At 38.1% G+C, this 18,959-nt stretch overlaps 1 protein-coding gene across 3 annotated transcripts in view; it reads right to left on the minus strand.

Moving 5' to 3' along the window:
- The window catches only part of AGGF1 (angiogenic factor with G-patch and FHA domains 1), a 31,337-nt gene extending 12,754 nt beyond the window's left edge, over positions 1 to 18,583 (minus strand). The window contains exons 1-8 of one of the 3 annotated variants that reach the window (XM_046666045.1): positions 16,886 to 18,583; positions 14,305 to 14,407; positions 13,097 to 13,299; positions 12,077 to 12,241; positions 9,499 to 9,687; positions 5,602 to 5,929; positions 4,646 to 4,757; positions 3,516 to 3,567 (exon numbers count right to left, since the gene is read on the minus strand). In XM_046666045.1, the coding sequence (XP_046522001.1) occupies positions 3,516 to 3,567; positions 4,646 to 4,757; positions 5,602 to 5,929; positions 9,499 to 9,687; positions 12,077 to 12,241; positions 13,097 to 13,299; positions 14,305 to 14,407; positions 16,886 to 17,095 (1,362 nt within the window). In that variant the 5' untranslated portion in view covers positions 17,096 to 18,583. The remainder of the gene's footprint in view (positions 1 to 3,515; positions 3,568 to 4,645; positions 4,758 to 5,601; positions 5,930 to 9,498; positions 9,688 to 12,076; positions 12,242 to 13,096; positions 13,300 to 14,304; positions 14,408 to 16,885) is intronic. The other 2 variants (XM_046666044.1, XM_046666043.1) reach the window with 2 other exon arrangements.
- Between the last annotated feature and the right edge of the window lie 376 nt (positions 18,584 to 18,959).

Genomic DNA, 18,959 nt, shown 5'->3' on the forward strand with positions numbered 1-18,959 from the left:
ACATGTAGTCTATATATACAATGGAATATTATTCGGTGACAAAAGAAATGAAGTACTGACATATGCTAAAACATGGATGAATCTTGAAGACACGACAGGTGAAGAAGCTAGTTACGAAAGACTACATATGATTCTGTTTATATCAAACGTGCAGAACAGGCAAATCCACAGGGACAAAAGCAGACTGGTGGCTGCCTGGGGCTGCAGCAGTTGGGGGAAATTGGGACCGAACACCAAGAGAGTGGCGTTTCTTCTTATAATAATGAAATGTTCTAAAATGGGTTGTGGTCATGGTTGCACAACTCTGTGAATACACTAAAAACCCTTAAATTACACACTTTCAATGGGTAAGTTGTCTATGGCATGTGAACTCTCTCTCAATGGAGTTATTCTTAAAAAATTTCATAAACATAAACATATAAAATGTTTCAAACACAAAAAAGAATATATTGAATCTGTCTACCTGTGACCCAGCTTTAATAAATTTTGCTGTTTTTGCCTCAGATATTTAAAAGAAAAATTATTATCCATCAATGTGTACCTTACTCTGTCTAACCCCTACCCTTCCTCTTCAGAGGTCTGATGTTTATTTAATCACAATGCATCTCTTTATACTTTCACCACATGTGTATGTATCCATAAACAATGTGTTTATTTTGCCTGGTTTGGAACTTGATATAAATGGGAATCATAATTTATATAAAGGAAAATTCATAGGTCTTAAATGCACAGTTAGATGAGTTCTGACAAATGCATGCTCTCGATACATTTCTTTCATTTTGCTTCTTTGGCTTATTTAACATTATGTTGTGAGGTGCATCCAGTTGTCGACAGTTGTGCCATTTTGCCGTACGGTAATCCATTGTACGGATGTACCACAATCTACATATTCTTCTGATGATGGACAACCAGGTTTTTTCAAGGTTTTACTATATTTAAAATGTTTCTGAGCCAGCCCTGCTGGCCTAGTGGTTAAAGTTTGGCACGCTCCGCTTCAGTGGTCTGGGTTCAGTTCCCAGGCTTGGAACCACACCACTCATCTGTCAGTAGCCATGCTATGGTGGCGGCTCACATAGAACTAGAAGGACCCACAACTAGAATATACGGCTATGTACTAGACTTTGGGGAGGTGAACAAAAGAGGAGAGGAAGATTGGCAACAGATGTTACCAAGCAAAACTTTCCCAGCAAAAACAAAAAACGTTTCTATGAACACGCCACCTTCCTGTGGACAAGGAAAATGTTTCTCTGGGGTATATACTTAGAAATGAAATTGCTCAGCCATAGTATATGCAAATCTTAAACTTTATTAGACACTGCCATATCATTTTCCAAAGTGGTTGTAACAATTTTTATGCCCAACAGCAGTCTATAGGAATTCTTGCAGATCTATACAGCCTTAATCAACACAGTATTATTAGAATTTTTAGATTTGCAAGCATAATAGGTGTAAAATTAAATCTCATCATTGTGATTTTAATTGGCATTTTCTGAGTACAACTGAGGCTGAAACTTTTCTCATGTTTATTAGCCACTGGGTTTCCTTTTCTGTAAATTTTCTCTTCATGTCCTTCACACATTTTTTTCAATTGCATTGTTTAGGGTAATAATAACTATATCAAAGAGTTTAAATAGGATCAAGTCTTTTGACTTGAAACCTTATTCCAAAGAGCTATTCTAAATTATGCTCCCAACAGAAGTGATATTAATAAATATGCTGAATGAAAACTGACATCTTGGCTTCATTTGTATTTCCTAAATTACTAGAAAGATGGAATGGTTTTCATATATTAATCACAATATTTCCTCTATTGTGCATTGCTTATTTATGTTCTTTACTCATTTACCTATTGGTGTCACAGTGGGGTTTGAAAAAATGAATTTGTTTCAGCTTTTAAAATATAAAGGACATATATTTTGTCATATTTGTCTGACTGTCCTAGTCTGCCTTTTAAATTTGTTTCTTAACATATAAAGAACTTCAAACTTGGAGGCGGCCCCATGGCTGAGTGGTTAAGTTCGCGCGCTCCACTGCAGGTGGCCCAGTGTTTCGTCTGTTCGAATCCTGGGCGTGGACATGGCACCACTCATCGAGCCACGCTGAGGCGGCATCCCACATGCCACAACTAGAAGAACCCACAATTAAGAATATACAACTATGTACCGGGGAGGCTTTGGGGAGAGAAAGGAAAAAACTAAAATCTTTGGGGGAAAAAAAAAAAGAACTTCAAACTTAAATTATTCAAAATTATCTTGTCCTCTGTAACTCTTTTCTACTTTCACACAGCTAACAAATTATTCACCCTGCCAGAGGACATGTTAGTTTAAAAGAAAGAAAAAGCAGAAATGCCACCAGAGAACTACCTATATTTCAGATTGGACTGGGAGAAGGACGTTGCTCTTTAAGTCATAGACTGGGTTTTCTTCGGAGGTAGAAGAAAGCAAAGTCATAGGAAAGTAAAAAAGCAAAATAATTTGGTCAGAGTTCACGTGAAGAGGATTTCCTTCCCTCTGAATGAGTCCAAACAAAGTAAAAATAACTAGATTTTCAAACTAATAATGGGAAACAAATTTCATTCCCAAAAGGCAAAAAGCCACATAAAATATATACTTTAGATCCATATTGTAGTCCATTAAATAGAAACAAAGTAGAGATGATGAAAGGACCAAAAAAAGACCAAAAAAAAAAAAAGGAAAAATAACAACCATAGAAGGGAGGGGGAAAACTAGAGAAAATAAAGAAAAAGAAATATAGAGTGTCAGCAGCTAAACCTTTTGTTTTTTTCTACTTGTAACTTAAGTTGCAACTCGGTTCTTACTGTTTGTTCTGAAAACTCAACTGTTCTTTTTCCTGAAACCATTAGAGGCTCAACTAAGAACAGCTGTAAATGGAGAGCCCTGGGTCGCGAGGATAGATGGTTCTTGGGTTGTAAAATACTCTGGACTCAAAGCAACCGTCTGCTAAACCAGCCTGAATCAACATCTGATTCATTTTTGAACTGCCATAATATCTAGCATATTTATTTCACTCAATAAATATTTGTTAAATGGGTATTACTTTAATATTTAAATTAATATCTACTTCTGCTCCAGACTATTAAAAATTAAACATAATTTGGGGCTGGCCCAGTGGCATAGTGGTTAACTTCACGTGCTCCTCTTCGGCAGCCCAGGGTTTGTGAGTTCGGATCCTGGGCACAGACCTATACCCTGCTCAACAAGCCCTGCTGAGGCAGCATCCCACATACAAAAGAGAGGAAGACTGGCACAGATGTTAGCTCAGGGACAATCTTCCTTACCAAAAGAAATTAAAAATAAAAATAATTTATCCAAATTGTGATAAAGAATTTTTATTTTCTTAAGCAGTGGAATAAACAAATCTGCATTGATTTCATTACCATTACTACACTGACTATTAACCTTTCTATTAATTGGGAAAAACCCTAAGCTTTCTGCCATAATGATGATTTATAAAACACATCTAGGGGACTATAGTTGAAAACTCAAAGTACTCACCTTACTGACACCAACTTCGGGGATTCGGAGAGTATGCTCCATATCTTTTTCTCTGCAGAGTTAAGGAAAATTTCTTTAGTAATTTTTGAAGCATACATATACAGAGGCAGCACTTACAGTGACATGGAAAGAATTTGTTTAAAAAGATGATGTTTTTTGTTTTAAAAGACCATGCTACAATGCAAGTCTATCACACTAAGCCCCATTTCCTAAATCCTGCTCTAAATTTCCTGTTTGAAGGGAGGTTCCAGAATTACTTCTATTCTTTGGTACATCTATCTGAGCTAATAAACATCCAACGGGACAAGATATTCTTTGTACTAATGTCAATCATTTATTCCAGATATGCTATGTTCCCAATTCCATTACTATCTGTAAAAGGAACCTAATATTCTGCAAGAATTTAAAACTAAGGGGGCTGGCCCACTGGCACAGTGGTTACATTCAGCACACTCCACTTCAGCTGCTCAGCTTCATGGGTTCAGATGCTGGGTTTGGACTTATAGCACTCATCAGCCAGCCATGTGGCGGTGACCCACATACAAAGTAGAGGAAGACTGGCACAGATGTTAGCTCAGGGCTAGTCTTCCTCAAGTAAACAGAGAGGAAGATTGGCTACAGATGTTAGCTCAGGGTGAATCTTCCCCAGGAAAAGAAAATTAAGATGTTGTATAAAATCTGAATTAATGATTATCTTTCCCTTTAGGAAGAAAGGAAATTATCCAATTCATGATTAAAACCTAACTCTCTACCAAGTGGTTATGCATTACAAAGGAGTAAAAGAAAAGCAGCAGAGAAGGAGGCCAATACTGGCTTTAGGTAAGCAATTTGAACCAGCACAAAGGGTAAGAAAATTACAAAATCTCTGTGGAAGGTATCACCAAGATTTTACCTCTTTACATAGGCAGCCCTTTTGGGACCATGAAGTCCCAAACCTCGACTGATTTTCAAAAGCAAGAGACAAAAGGTAAGTGTCAATAATATTTTTTCAGTGAGGGAGGGAGGGACGTGGATGTCATATTTTGTCTATTCAACAAGCACCATGCACATTACATGATAATTGCTCAAGAAATGTACAAGCCATTGGAAAAAGACAAATAGATAAATATAGTAATATTAAACATTTTTACCTTCCAATTGTAGCAGGGTTTACAGCTGTAATGATAAAAAGTGATCCTGTCTGCAACACTGGTGATCTAATAACAATTACTCTAATACACGGGGGCCAAATTTTTTCTTCACCTGCCAAAGAAAGAAGTGGGTAAATATTAATTCAAATGCTATGTAAAAAAATTAGAAATGTCTAGGGATAAGGAAGAAGCATCCATAAAATAAAAATGTATTGATCAAAAATCTTAATTATATTTAAACCACCTTTTAAATTCTGCTATATGACAAACGCACTGAGAAACGCTTAATACTGTTACCAATTTAAAGGGATCAATCTAAAAGTATTCAGTAAATTCAGTATCTATCACAATTATAAAAGAATCAACTCAGCTTTTTTTAAGGCTTTGAAATTTGAAAAAATGCCAACAAGCATTTTTATATTAAGTTAGAAAAAATGAGTCCACTTTTTAAAAAAGAGTGAGAGAAATTCCATAAGGCCAAAATAAGTTCAATTCCCTAATACGAAATCCTGAGTTTTAAAAGTATGTTTCCATATTCTCAAGTAAAATAATATTAGATTTACTATAACACTTATGTAGCTGAATTCATGGACTATACTTTTTACAGGCAATTTGTTCTTTCCCCCTCAATTACAAAAGTGGACTACAAATATCTAACCCACTAAAATAGACTTAATACATTCTTTAGGATTAGAATGGAGATAACTGGATATTGTGTTCTACTGACTAAGCCATTCATGCAATGAAACTTTAAGGTCCAAGTATGTATCACATATTCACATTCTACTCTCTGAAAACAACCAAGTGGTAGCCCACGTAGTTTTCAGTAACGTCATTAAAACAGTTTACTCTTCGGCGGCTACGTTATGACTTACTAACATTTGTAACTGCATTGCTCTTTGACAACCGCCAGACTGGGTAATTTGCATAAAATTGAATGACGGTTATTTACTCACCCTCATCCTCAGTATCTTCTGCAGTTACACTGTCTTCACTGGTCATGTCTTCATCATAACTGTCCTCGGTCTGAGAATCTGTAATTTCACCTTCTTCTGGTTCACTATCAGTCTCTACGATTTTCTCCTCTTTAAACGAAGTCAAATTATAGGTGTTTTCATTAAGAGATTCTACAGTCTTTCCACTAACTGGAACAGTGAATTTGGGGGGACTATTTTTGTAATGAATGTCTATTTTGGCCTTCTTCTTCACAGTTGCAAAATCTTCTCCCTCATTGCAGTTTATATGTTCAACACTGGATGCTTTTTGATCTTCTGAATTCAAATCCTAGAAAGAGGTGGGTGGGGAGGTGGGAACAGGGGAGAATAATCTTAAACATGGCCATTTTATAACATTTAATGCTAAATGTTTCAGTGAATTAGTGAAGATACATGTACAGTGAAATAACAATAGCTATTATCTGTATGCTCTCTTCCTCTCATGTTTCCTTTCTTGATCAATGACATTACCATCCACATCAAAAATCTCAGTTATCTTTGACATCACCTTACCCACCACGTGGAATCAATTACCAAGCACTGTAGACTATGTTTACAATTTATCCCAGTTCTCTCCTTATCTATTCTCAATGTCCTAAGTGTCCCAGTCAAGGACCTCATTGCTTATTGCTTGGACCACACAACAGCCTAGACCAATACTGTCCAATAAAAATATAATGCAAGCCATATTTATACTTTAAAACTTTCTAGTAGCCATGTTAAAAGCAGGTTAAATTCATTTTTTTATTCTATCTAACCCAATATTTACAAAATATTATTATTTATATAAATATTAACATTTATTCAATATACTTACTAAGGAAATATTTCACATGGACTTTATGTACTAAGTCTTCAAAACTGAATGTAGTTTACACTTACAAGCATCTTGATTAGGACCAGCTACATTTCAAGGGCTCAACAGCCACATGTAGCTAACGGCTACCTTATTGGACAGCGCAGGCCTTGAGAATACAGCTACCCTAAATTTTCTTCTTGAACTTTTAACCAATTATCAAGTCAACATACATAAAATACAGAATTGGCTTTAATTTCGGCAGGAATTTAAAGATTCTAATGTAGCAGAACAGTAGTTTTGTAAAATTTAGTATTTTATAGAGTTGGTTGGATAATACACAACAGTTTAAAGTACAGATGAATCAGTTACACCTTTTTTATTCCGAAATTCCAACTTACCTAGCATAAGCCTTTTACTATTTATTATACACGTATAGTGGGCATGCCTTACAACAAATGAATAAATCTATTATTTTAACCTTAGAAGAAGCAGAGTTATTTCCCTCTTTTTCCTTTCACTTGTAACACACTCTAAATTTCTTTCTCCCTTAGAGCAACATGATGTGAGTTCTCCTGTTATGTTATAAAATATGAGAGCATCTTAAACACATTTTTAATTGCAACATAAATTCAATTTAGAGACTGGCTAAACACTCGCAGTGTGATAAACTATATAAACTTCCAGCAATACAAACTCACCAAGGACAAGAACAAGGGCAAGGAGCTGAAAAACTATGAAGAGCTTTAAAGGCCACTGTGAATTATAGCAAAAAATTCCCATATCTATATATACTTAATAAAAAAAGCAGTTTCCAATCTGTATATTTTATTATTATTACTGCTTATAGGACAAGATACGGAGGAGAACAACGAGTGAAACTGTCAGAGATGCAACTTTTTAAAAACTATTTGCCAGTCCAGAATGTTAAATATTCATTAAGAGATGAGAAAGGGGGCCTATATGTGGGCATTGAAGCATAAATGCATATTTCAAGTTATTTACTCCAATCTCCTCACCCAACTCCCTTCCTTCCACATACCCTCTACTTCCAAAGAGTGAGGCTCAAGAGTATCTTAAAAAATAAAAAGATGAGGATGTCTTAACTGGTCTCCTATGCTTCACAGCTACCTTTTAGAATCATCAGGAAATTCTCAAAATTACATCAGGGATTTTCTTAAGTCCCTGTCCTGGAGTTCACATGTATTCAAAGAAGGATGCTGAAGATGAGCAGTTATGGGAACTAAGCAGGATCAAAATCCCACAGACCACTTTCAAGTTTCAATCTCTACTCTGTCAGAGAAGGTCATCTGCAGACCCCCATGTGTTCTGTTCTCAGTGCTAGGGAGGTGTACTTTCACTACCTACCCTTTCAAACAGTTCAACCACTCGTAACAGTTAGGAGTCATTACAACAGAGGTCTTGAAAGCAAACGGAAAAATCATTTTTAGTATTTTAGTCATATACTCTTCTAAGTATTATCAGTGAAAATAATAGAGAAATAGCAACAAATCAAATACAGAATAGAAGATAAATCCAACAGAATCCCAATTCTATATTTGAACTTCACTAGTATTATACATTTAAAAATTTTTCTTTGGTTAAGAAGAGAAAAACATAAAATTTCAAGAGTTAAGTATCTAATAATTGCCACAATTCACAAAACGCCATATAACAAGCCTCCTTTCCTGCCTATAAACCATTAACCTTATCTGATTAGGGAGTAGAAATAAGAGCACTGATAACATTTTAAATATTTTCCTTCTTTAAATTTAACATTGTATCATAAGCATTTTTAAAATTCCCCTCTTTCTTTTTTTTAGATTGGTACCTGGGCTAACAACTATTGCCAATCTTTTGTTTTTTTTTTCTGCTTTATCTCCCCAAACACCCCTGTACACAGCCGTATATCTTAGTTGCACGTCCTTCCAGCTGTGGGATGTGGGACGCCGCCCACAACGTGGCCTGACGAGCGGCACCATGTCCGCGCCCAGGATCTGAACCCTGGGCCGCCGCAGCAGAGCATGTGAACTTCACCACCTGGCCACAGAGCCGGCCCTCCCCTATCTTCATAAACTACCACTTTAAGGTCTAAATAATGCTTTGTCAATTAAATGTGCTAGCAGTATCTTGTGGGCCATTTGAACTCAATTTTTTTCTGTTCTCATGAATACTGTTGTATAATTATACAAAGGCATTTTTCTTTCTTTAGGATTTTTAAAAAAATAAATTAGGAAAACAAGATTTTCCAGTTAAAGAATATGAACTTTTTTATGGTTACTGATATAAACAGCCATCAATTTTCCAAATAGATACCAATTTACACTCCTAATGACTATGTACCTAATCTATATTTGCTAGCAATGGATTTTTTTAATGTTTGCTAACATAATAGGTAAGAAATTGCTCAATATGACTAAGAAAGTTGAATTTTACTTATGTCTACTTATAAACAGTGTTTTTCTTTTACTGTGTATTGTGCACTGACATCAACTTATCAATAGAGAGTCTGAATGTTCTTCTAAATTAGACAACATGAGTATTTTATCTGCCCTAAATCTACTTCCTTCAAACTTTAAGAAATCCTTTCTATTTCTAGTGACAGAATTTGTGAAAAAGTCCATGTTTGCTCCGTGTGACTGCTTCTTGTTTGACAGATTCTGATACCTTGCTATCTTAATGGATATGTTTGAAATACAGAGTTACCGAAGGATTTTCAGCTTCATCAAAACTTTTGGCTTAATTATGATATCACCATTATGTAAATTTAAAAAATGATGAAGACGTTACCTTTTCCTTATTTACTTATTTATTTATGTTTTTAGTGAAGAAGATCAAGCCTGAGCTAACATCTGTTGCCAATCTTCCTCTTTTTGCTTGAGGAAGACTGTCCCTGAGCTAAGATCTGTGCCAATCTTCCTATATTTTGTATGTGGGACAGTGCCAGAGCATGGCTTTATGACCGGTGTGTAGGTCCATGCCCAGGATCCAAACCTGTGAACCCCTGGCCGCTGAAGTGGAGCACACAAACTTAACCACTACATCACCAGGCCAGCCCCTACCTTTTCCTCAGTTGTTGTAGAAGAATCTGGATCCTTTCTTTTCTTCTTCGATTTCTTATCTCTACTTTGTTTTGCACCGGAAGTCTGATAAGGTTGCAGATCTACTCGAGAATGAAATTGATATCGACCACTTTCCACATCACAGTAGTAATAAATTCCAGTGGAAGGATCATAATATAGTTGATTTTCCTTTCAAAGTCAAGAGAACAGTAAGTTTTATTCATGTAAGATGAAATGCAATACAAGAATAAACAACAGAAATGCCAAATATATTCAAATATAGTAAATGTTTCTTATAAGAACTATGGTACTTTCTGAAGATAAGGAATAAAGATAACAAAATGAAAAATGCTTGTAACTTTCCAAAATACTTTACCATTCAATAGCTGCTCTAATTTTCCTAGTGGGAACAATGAATAAATTTAAATATTAAATTGAATCTCATGAAACTGCCAATATATGACCATTTTTTTACCTATAGAAATAGCCATTTCATATGACTCAATACATTACTGAAAAATGATAACAAGAAACCTTCCAGAAGTCATGAAAACTAAGGCATACGTCAGAAAAAGCTGAGCATATAAAAGCAACTCCAGACCCCTTATCTTTATGACTACACAGTAATGGTTTGGCAGTATAAACCCCCAAACCACTCCTCTCAATGTCATAAAACAAAGATTTGCCTTTTAATATTCATGACTAAAAGTCCTGAAGAAAAATTTGAAAGTAAAATTAAGCTCATAAATACTACAACATAACATTCTATATAAATAAATTGAGCAACAATTGTCTTCACTAATTAATTCTACAGTAAGTAACTAAGTAAGACTTATGTGTAAAGTAGCCATGCAGAAATGAGTTTTGGCAAATTATGGATGAAAAGTATAAAGATAAAATTATGTAATCATCTGAATTTATTAGGTATTGTACTATAGGTACAGACACTGTAATGGCCTCTAGCTACAGGCCTATATCTATAGGCCAGTACTCTATAACCAAGATTTAACTGAACAGTCTATATTTTATTTACATCATAAAGCCATGCAGATCAGACCTGGAAATATCTTATGTATACTGAGATTAAGCAAATAAAACTTCCTGAAAAGGAGTAACTCGTTCTTCTCACTGTTGATACTACTGCAATTTATTGTCTTTAATCCATTTTGCAGATCTCTTACAAAAATATTTTGAATTTTCACTATCCTTCCCTTAACTAAAAAACTGAATGGAAGCATTCTAATCTTTACTTCTAGTGATAAGAGAACTTTTATAACTCAAACCTTTTTTAATCTGTTATGTCTTTCACTCCAAAATATAGACATTTCCAAAAATATTTTTAAATTTTTATTTAATTAAAATAAAATGAAAACTAGCACAACAAAAATGCCAAAACAATGAGGTCCCTAATTTACTAAGACATATAACCTGCAGAGTGTAACTAACCATTTCCAGAAGAGATGTCAGGAAGAAAGATACAGGAAGGAAGGTAGAAGAATGGTGAAGATTAATGTCATTTACTTGAAAACTGTGTTTTTTTCCTAGAAACCAAATAAGTAATAGCTACTGTCTTTGGTAATAAGAGTTTAAGCATTAATTTTCTGGGTATTAATTACCATTGTCAATTAGCATACTCCTGTGAAAGAAAACCTTCTCCTTACAAAGGAATTACCCAGTATACCAAGAACAAACCGACAAGCTAATGAAACCCCTTATCTAACTGAGATACTTAGTGTTATCACTATGTTCCCTAGATCAGTTAGCAACAGTTCCAGTAACTGGAATGACAAACATCTGCTCCACTTTGGGCACTACATTCTCTAACTCCTGAGGACCAGATCACATGCCTAAACCGCTGAGGTTGAGGCACATGGGTATGTGAGTTCCATCATCATCGTCATCAAATCCTGAATAAAATCCAATTAAGTACTAGACTTCGACAGCCATAACACTGTATTTTAAGTCAACAATTTTATTTTCTGGTTCTGTCCTAGTCAGAGGTCCATGACATTTCTGATTCCACACGAATTCCCTAGTTTTCACTGTTAACAGATTGATTTTTAAAAAGTGAAATGTTTAAAAGCCACAGAATATAAAACAAGGACTAACAATAAACATGCTATGAGAATTCAAGAAAAAAATTCCCTCTGTGGCCTCAAATGGATTCATAAAGATATAACTATTTGAAACAAAAAAAAATTTCACCCCAAGCCTAGAATTAACAATGTCACTTCCTTATCAATTCTATGAAAAAAATGTTAGTTTAGTTCATAAACATTTTACAACAATGCAGTTGTCTGCTTTTATTAATAAATGCTCTAACATTTTTCTGTTAGTTTACATATAAACAGTTATTGGACTCTAAAATAATAATCACAATTAACTTATTTAATTAAAAACCTAGAAGTGTAGCATCATAAGCTATTTTATAATTCTTTATTCTTGTCAAACAGCTTTGAATCAAACATAATTTTTAGGTGCAGCTCCTTGCTTTTCTTAATTCAGCTGAGGGTTTAATATTTGGCATCAAGCAGCTAAGTGTACAACCATACAGTATTAAAAGCTCTGAGATACTTACAGAATCATAATAGAAACCAGTGCTGTGATCGAAATACAGCCCAGTACTCTCATCATAACTGAATCCAGTCTGTGACACAGCAGCTTCTGCAGCAGCTCTCAAACTTTCAGCTAATGAGGCACCTTCTAAGGATGTATCTTCAGTTGCTAATGCAGATGCTGGCTCCTAGGTAAGATACATTCATGTCAGGTAAAACAAAAACTCCCTTATATCAATTTAAAAGTTGGCAGAATTTGAAATGATAGACTTAAAAACTATTTTAAATAATCAGACCTCGATTTCTGCAATGGAAAGGGGTAGCTACAAATTACAATTTGATCCACTTTTAAAAATATTTACTAATGTATCAGTTAATTCAATTTTCACCCAGTTTTAAAGACACTAAAAGTGAGTGACCATTACTCAAAAATAAATGCCTGATACCATAGGAAAGCAAGCCACAAAAAACAGACTCTGAAATAGTTTTTAAGACAAATGATCTAGATTCTCTAATAATTATAGGTTCAAAGGGAAAAAAAAATTTAAAAGAGAGATAGAGAAGAAAGCTATAGATTACATGAGCTATATCACACATCAAACAGTTGTACCGTATGAACCTTACTGGGCTCCTGCTCCAAACTGGAGAAACAAATTTATAAAACATTCAGGGAAATCTGAACAGTTGCAGGACATGGGACATAAAGGAAGCATTAAAAAAATTTTGTTGTGAACACGGTATTGTGGTTCTTGCCCCAAAATGTTTTGGTTGAGTCAAAACATACTGACAAATTTTCTTTGTTTTAGTTTATATACTATACATCATAAATTTTTGGAACACAACCGAGTAGGAAAACAATTATACATGTGAACAAGTTCTAACTTTTGTTTCTCAAAAACTGTACTCACTGCATAATTATACACAGAATGTTTACAAACCCTGTATATGTTTTGATGGAACAAAGAAGTCTTTTTTCTATAAAATAACAACAAAGACAGACAAGTTCTTGGGCATCAACAGTTTCATGTTAAGCATTTTATTACCTGTGAATGTGAGGCAAAATGGTCCTCTCGTCCACATTTAACATTTTCTGTTATATCAGTACCAGTGTAAGCATCATTTTCTATTTGTGACTGGTCTTTAGAATTAAAAGTAGAAGGTTCAATATTCTGATCTTGCTGAACTGAAAGTTCAGTCACTTTATCTGGAAGACTAACATCCTTATAGTATGTTTGATAATAATAATCTGTAGCAAAAACAAATCAAGTGATACCACATTAGAATAGTGTATGTAAAAAGGACTGAATTCCAAAACACAGGCACTGAACACAAAACAGCACACACTGCAAATAAATCATATTTTTACAACTGTACACATTTTAACAGATTAACATTTATGGTGCAGATAAATCCGCAGAAATATATGTCTTTGATTCTCATGTCACCTTCAGTAGCTGTCAAGCTAAAAAGAAAAAAAAGGTAAGCAGATTTGGATTTTCCACAGCAAGAGGAAAAAAGAAAACAGGTAGACAGGTTGTGTTCTGTAGAAAAAAATTAGCAACACTTAACTTCCAACCACATATCTTAATGTTGTTTTGTATTAAATGACAATGGAATAAAGACAATGTGTCAAGGGTTGCTTTTTCTGTCAAATTTCTCTCAAGACGCTGACTTTTTAAAAAATATATCATACAGATATGTAATGTTAATACTATTGCCGTGCTTAGCCATTTAGCTAAATTATGTACTGAATAAAACAAGGAAAAATAATGGGAAGGATGATTTCTTGTGGTCCCAATTTAATAAAACTCAGTTGCTGAGTTATTTTGCCTCACAACATAATGCCACTGATGCGGCCACGGCAGCGGACTCACCCTTCCCATAAAGGCCTAAGAGACTGGCACAGAACACAATGCCAAGTGGAATGCGTCAACAAGGAAACATATGCCTCTAGTCACAAGGAAGGCCAGACAAGAGTAGATGGCTCACAGCACGGCAAAAATTACTCAGTGAATGTGCCGCTGAAAACACATTAGCAGGATTATGTATTTATGGGAATGACAATACCACTCTACTTTCCCACCAGAAGAGCAAATGGATTATGTGAAAATACCATATCATATGGCAAGAAGGCAACATTCTAACAGTTCTCCTATGTATCTAGTTTGCCTATTTGACAGTTACAGACAACTCTACGTTAGCATGATCTGAATGCAACAGTCTTGGGCTATCATCCCTACAAGCTGCATACCTGAGATGGACCAAGGAGGGTGGTTCTCTGTTTGTACTTCTACATCAGACTTGCTATTATCTTCCTTTCTTCCACAATGGAGTATTTTGCTGAGCTCTTCTACCTAAAAGAAAACAAGGCTTTAGGAAAAATAAATCATATAGCAATCTAATATACACATCATTCTCCTGAAATTACAATAACTACTTTTCTGGGAAAAAGATTTAGAGAAGTACCCAAACAGCTAGTTTCCTTTTCAGAAAAACTAAAAATACTAAAATTGACTTGCTTTCACCTTTTACTTTTGCGGGGGAGATGTTTTTATTCTTATACTCTGTTGCTAAACTTCAAAATACCCCCTCCAAAAATCAGATTGAGTAAATTAATAGGACTCTGTGAACAAATCCTTTAACAAATAAGAATATTTTATACTAATATTTCAATCTGTTAGTTCTCCCTAAAGAATTAGGAAAAAAATATTAACTCTTATTCGTTGAACTAAATCATCTAATAGCATTCCGTGTCCTCCACCTGAAATAAGTGTTCACTTAAATACAGTAAGCCGCTCATAAGCTTTAATGTACTTTTTTTTTCACATGGTAGTCTTACGACTAAATAACCGCAGAAGGGAAGATGGATGCCTCATCGGAGGAGCATCTGACCTCCCTGTGCCGAGGCTGGAGCTACAGAGTGTAAAATAGCCACAAACAGATGAGCAGCAGCCTCAACACACCTCCGTCGGACAGCATCTCAATATGAGACATCTATTATAAGCATGCAACTAACTAAAAAACAGGCTTCTGAGTATTTCTTTAATGATATAGAGACCTTAAAACGAGAAAGGTGATAAAACTGATTGTATACAGATTATCTAGGTACTTCATCATTTATCAGATCTGCTACTACCAGGGCTGGAAGCAAGTAAAGCAGCCAGAGCATAAAATTTAAGGAGGCACTCACTTGCAGCTTCACTCAAGTACAAGCTCTGTACCTGAGGGTGAGTGCTCCCTTAAATTTTGCGCCCTAGGCTACTGATTGCCTCGCCCAATTCTGGATCTGCCTACTACCACCATTACTATGAACTAGATCACTTATTCAGTATCTGCTACATGCTACACAGTATACTTGCTACTCTGGATAACATCTCGTTAATTCTTACAACCACCTTACAAATTAGTTGCCCTAATCCCCACTATACATGTGAGAAACCTAAAGAGACAAAGTAATTTGGACAAGATTCTTTTGACTCCAAAGCTTGTACATACTATGTTTTTCTACTCGTTCACCCTTAGTTCTCAAGACAACTTTTTACTGCTCCAGAAAAAAACACAATTTAGTAATTTAGGATGACAGTCAACCACCAAACTCCACCGGCCACCAGGGAGGCTGACTAGGAAGAGAGCAAGGAGGAGTTATCACTATGGCCTGTAGAGTTGAGAATTTCTATACATTTCAATTTTTCACATTGGCCCACCAAATTACCACTAATAAGCAAAACACTGGCTCTTCAAGGATTAGCAAAAATGTTTTCTTTTAGGATCTCTATGGCAGGCAGTCCTCGAACAAGTTAGAATTATAAAAGGGTTTTTAAAAGGCTGTGATATTTTGCTCCCCTTCCCCCCACAATATTTTAACTCCATCTCCAGTGTCCTAGCACAGTCCTTAGCACTGTAGGTGTTCAAGAACCAGCTGTTGAGTAAACAAACACAAATTTTCTACAATGTCATAACGTTAACAACTTTATACACGTGCACACCAAGTCACTGCAACTCAGCAGTTATTTTCATAGACCATTTGATAACAACGCATTAAGTTCGATGACGTTTTAGTGTTCAGCCTACACACGTGGTTTTAGGAAATGTACCAATATATTCCAAAGGACTGGGCAACAGTTGAATGGAAATAAATAGCGATGTGAAAATAACCTGCTGGGACAGGCTGCAAGTGCCCAACAAATCAAGCTGGAAAATTTATTATGCTCCCGTCCAAAAGTAAAAAAAAAAAAAGTGTGACAGTTTGAGTATCTGTCTATACCGTATTTTATGAAATTGAACTTAGCTGGTTAGTGTCTCTAACAAAGAAAGTTTTATCTTCCCTACTTCCACCAGAAAACTCAAGATGATACACGCCCAGAGCAACCTTACACATACCTAGTGTTCAACAGCTTGTAAGACAGTTTGTTCCCGCTTAGGTGCTGTCACCTTCCCCTGCGGGGTGCCAGCGTTCTCATTTTAAGGGCACCTGAGGCTCGGCATCAGGTCACACACCCAGAGAGTGAGTGACGGGATTCGGACTCAAGTCCAGCGCTTTAACAAACTCAGAAGTAATCTAGAACAAAACATTACACACACGCCCAGTGCCAAGGGGCCGTTACGAGCCAGGAAGACAAACGGGCTAGAGCGCTGACGTTCAAGCCACGCCGGCCGTAGGCGCGGCTCACGCACTCGTCTGAACCCAGGGGCCGAGCTCAGGTTTGCTGCACAGCTACTCGGAATTACAATAGCACTGAACTTCTTCTCTCGAGCACCTATCAGGCCGATCTGGGCCCTGCCGGGGAGCCCGCGAGGCTCTCGGGGGCCTCGCCGGGCTGCGGGGCGCGCACCTGGGTGCGGAGCTCCTGGTTGTTGCTCTCGGCGCTCTGGTACAGCCGCTCCGTGTGGTGCAGCAGCTTCTCGATCTCCCGCACCTGCCGCTTGCAGCTCCGCAGCTCGCGTTCCAACTTCTCCACCTTCCGCCTCAGCTGCGCCAGCTCAGGCTCGGGGGAGGGCGGCGGCGACGGCGACAACGGAGGCGACGGCGCCTCGGAGGCCATGGGCCCGGGCGAGGAGGCCCGCGGGCGCGGAGGGCTGCGCTCAGGCGGAGGCGGGCGCCGGCGGGCCGAGAAGCCACGGGAGCGCGCGGGCAGCGACAGGCGGCCTCACCCGCGCCCGGCCGCCGCGGCCCCTGGCCATGGCGCCCTGAGGCTCGCTGCCCGTAGCCGAGAGGAACTGCGGGCCACCAGCAAGGGGGAGGCAGCCGTGCCCTGCCCAATCGCCCGCCTTTGAAACAGGAAAACTTTATTGGCAACTATCCTCTCCAGCAACCGGGACAGCCGCGGGAGCGTTGGGGAAGTGGGCGGGCCAGAGAAACAGGGCCCGGAAGCGCCCGGGCCGTTCCCGGGCTGAACCGGAAGTGATGGGGCTGGGCGGGGCCGAGGCGGAAAGGGAAGCGACGGGAAGCGAGAGGGGCCTCTACGGTGCACGCGCGCAGTCCCCGACGTCTGCGGCGGGCCGGGCGGTGTGGAAGGGCGTGGAGAGCTGGCGTGAAAGCGGTTACTGAAGCCGTGGAGTGATGGACACGGTCGCAGCCTCTGGTCTCAGACGTTTGCCCTTGCCGACTTTCAAAAAGTTTTCAAACTTTTTGCATAGAGCGCACTTCCTAGCTCCTCGTTTTAGGGATGAGAACACTGAGTCTCCAAGTAATGGTTTACCAAGGTTTATGGCGGTAGTGCTCACCCAGGCCTGGGACGCAGTGTTCTGATGCTCTGCTTACTTAGTCCTTCTGCTGATTCCTTGAGTGTAGGCCCCTCTTGGGAAAGAAAGCAAATTCGTTAGGTCTGACTTGCAGAGAGGAGCATCCTTGGTGGGCAAATAAGCAGCGAGATTCTGTGGCAGCAGAAGAGAAAAATGCTCTGGTTCAGTGTTTCCTCTGTGTGAAACTGGCATTTATTCACCAGCCTTTAAACTGCTGAGGGCCGCTTCGGAACACACTTCCTCCCTTCGCCAGGGTCAGAGTTAGAACCTGAGCTGGGAATGCTGAGCCTGCCATCTGAGATGGTCAGCGACTGCGTCTTGCCGGTCCTCCTCTCCCAGGCCCAGCACAGCACCTGTCAGAGAGCAGGAATCTGTAAATGTTTGCTGAGCACAGCTAAAGAAAAGAATCCTGTTTGATGTTGACAGTGCAAATAATCCAATCTGTAAATCAAAATTGGGGTGAGTTTACTAGGAGTCAGTTCTGAGGACCATGTAGCCTGGGAGAGTCCTTTCACAAAGCAATGGAGCACTCCAAAGAAGTGGGGGTACACAGAGTGGTTATGTACCATCAAAGAGCATGTATCACATATGATTGGAATGTCCCTTTTACAATAGTCACGAGATTGCTTTGCTGGCACAGCAATTCTGGGAACACAGCGAGTTGGTGGTCTTAAGGTGGGTGGTCACAAGGTGAGTGCAGCAGGCCAGCAATCAATTCCAATCCTAGGGAGAGATGCTTATCCTTAAGGAAATGCCCAGTGTAGGGGAAGTTACATCCTTATGTTTAAGGGCACTGTTCTTGTCTTTGGGACATAGTAAATACTGAAAGCACATGTACAATGCATGCTCAACAGCCACAACAAGCATTTTTGGAAAAACAAGTTCAGTAATTAGTTTTACACCAAATGGCATCTTCATGTACTCCAATATATCCTGTTGCTTGTCATTCATTTATCAATGTCCTCATTCAGTGGTGGCTGTGTGTCGTCTGTGCCATGTACCACCCACTACTTTAGTCACAGGCAGTGAGTGCTCCTGCAGGGACCTGTCCTCTCTATCCTGCACACATTATTCCTTAGGCCGTAAGGGCCCTTCTACGAGATACTCTCTGGTCAAGACGACAGTGAACTTCTAGCCATCAAAGTGTATTTAGTGAGAACACAC

Source organism: Equus quagga, chromosome 7, assembly GCF_021613505.1.
Source record: "Equus quagga isolate Etosha38 chromosome 7, UCLA_HA_Equagga_1.0, whole genome shotgun sequence".
Classification (NCBI taxonomy): domain Eukaryota; kingdom Metazoa; phylum Chordata; class Mammalia; order Perissodactyla; family Equidae; genus Equus; species Equus quagga.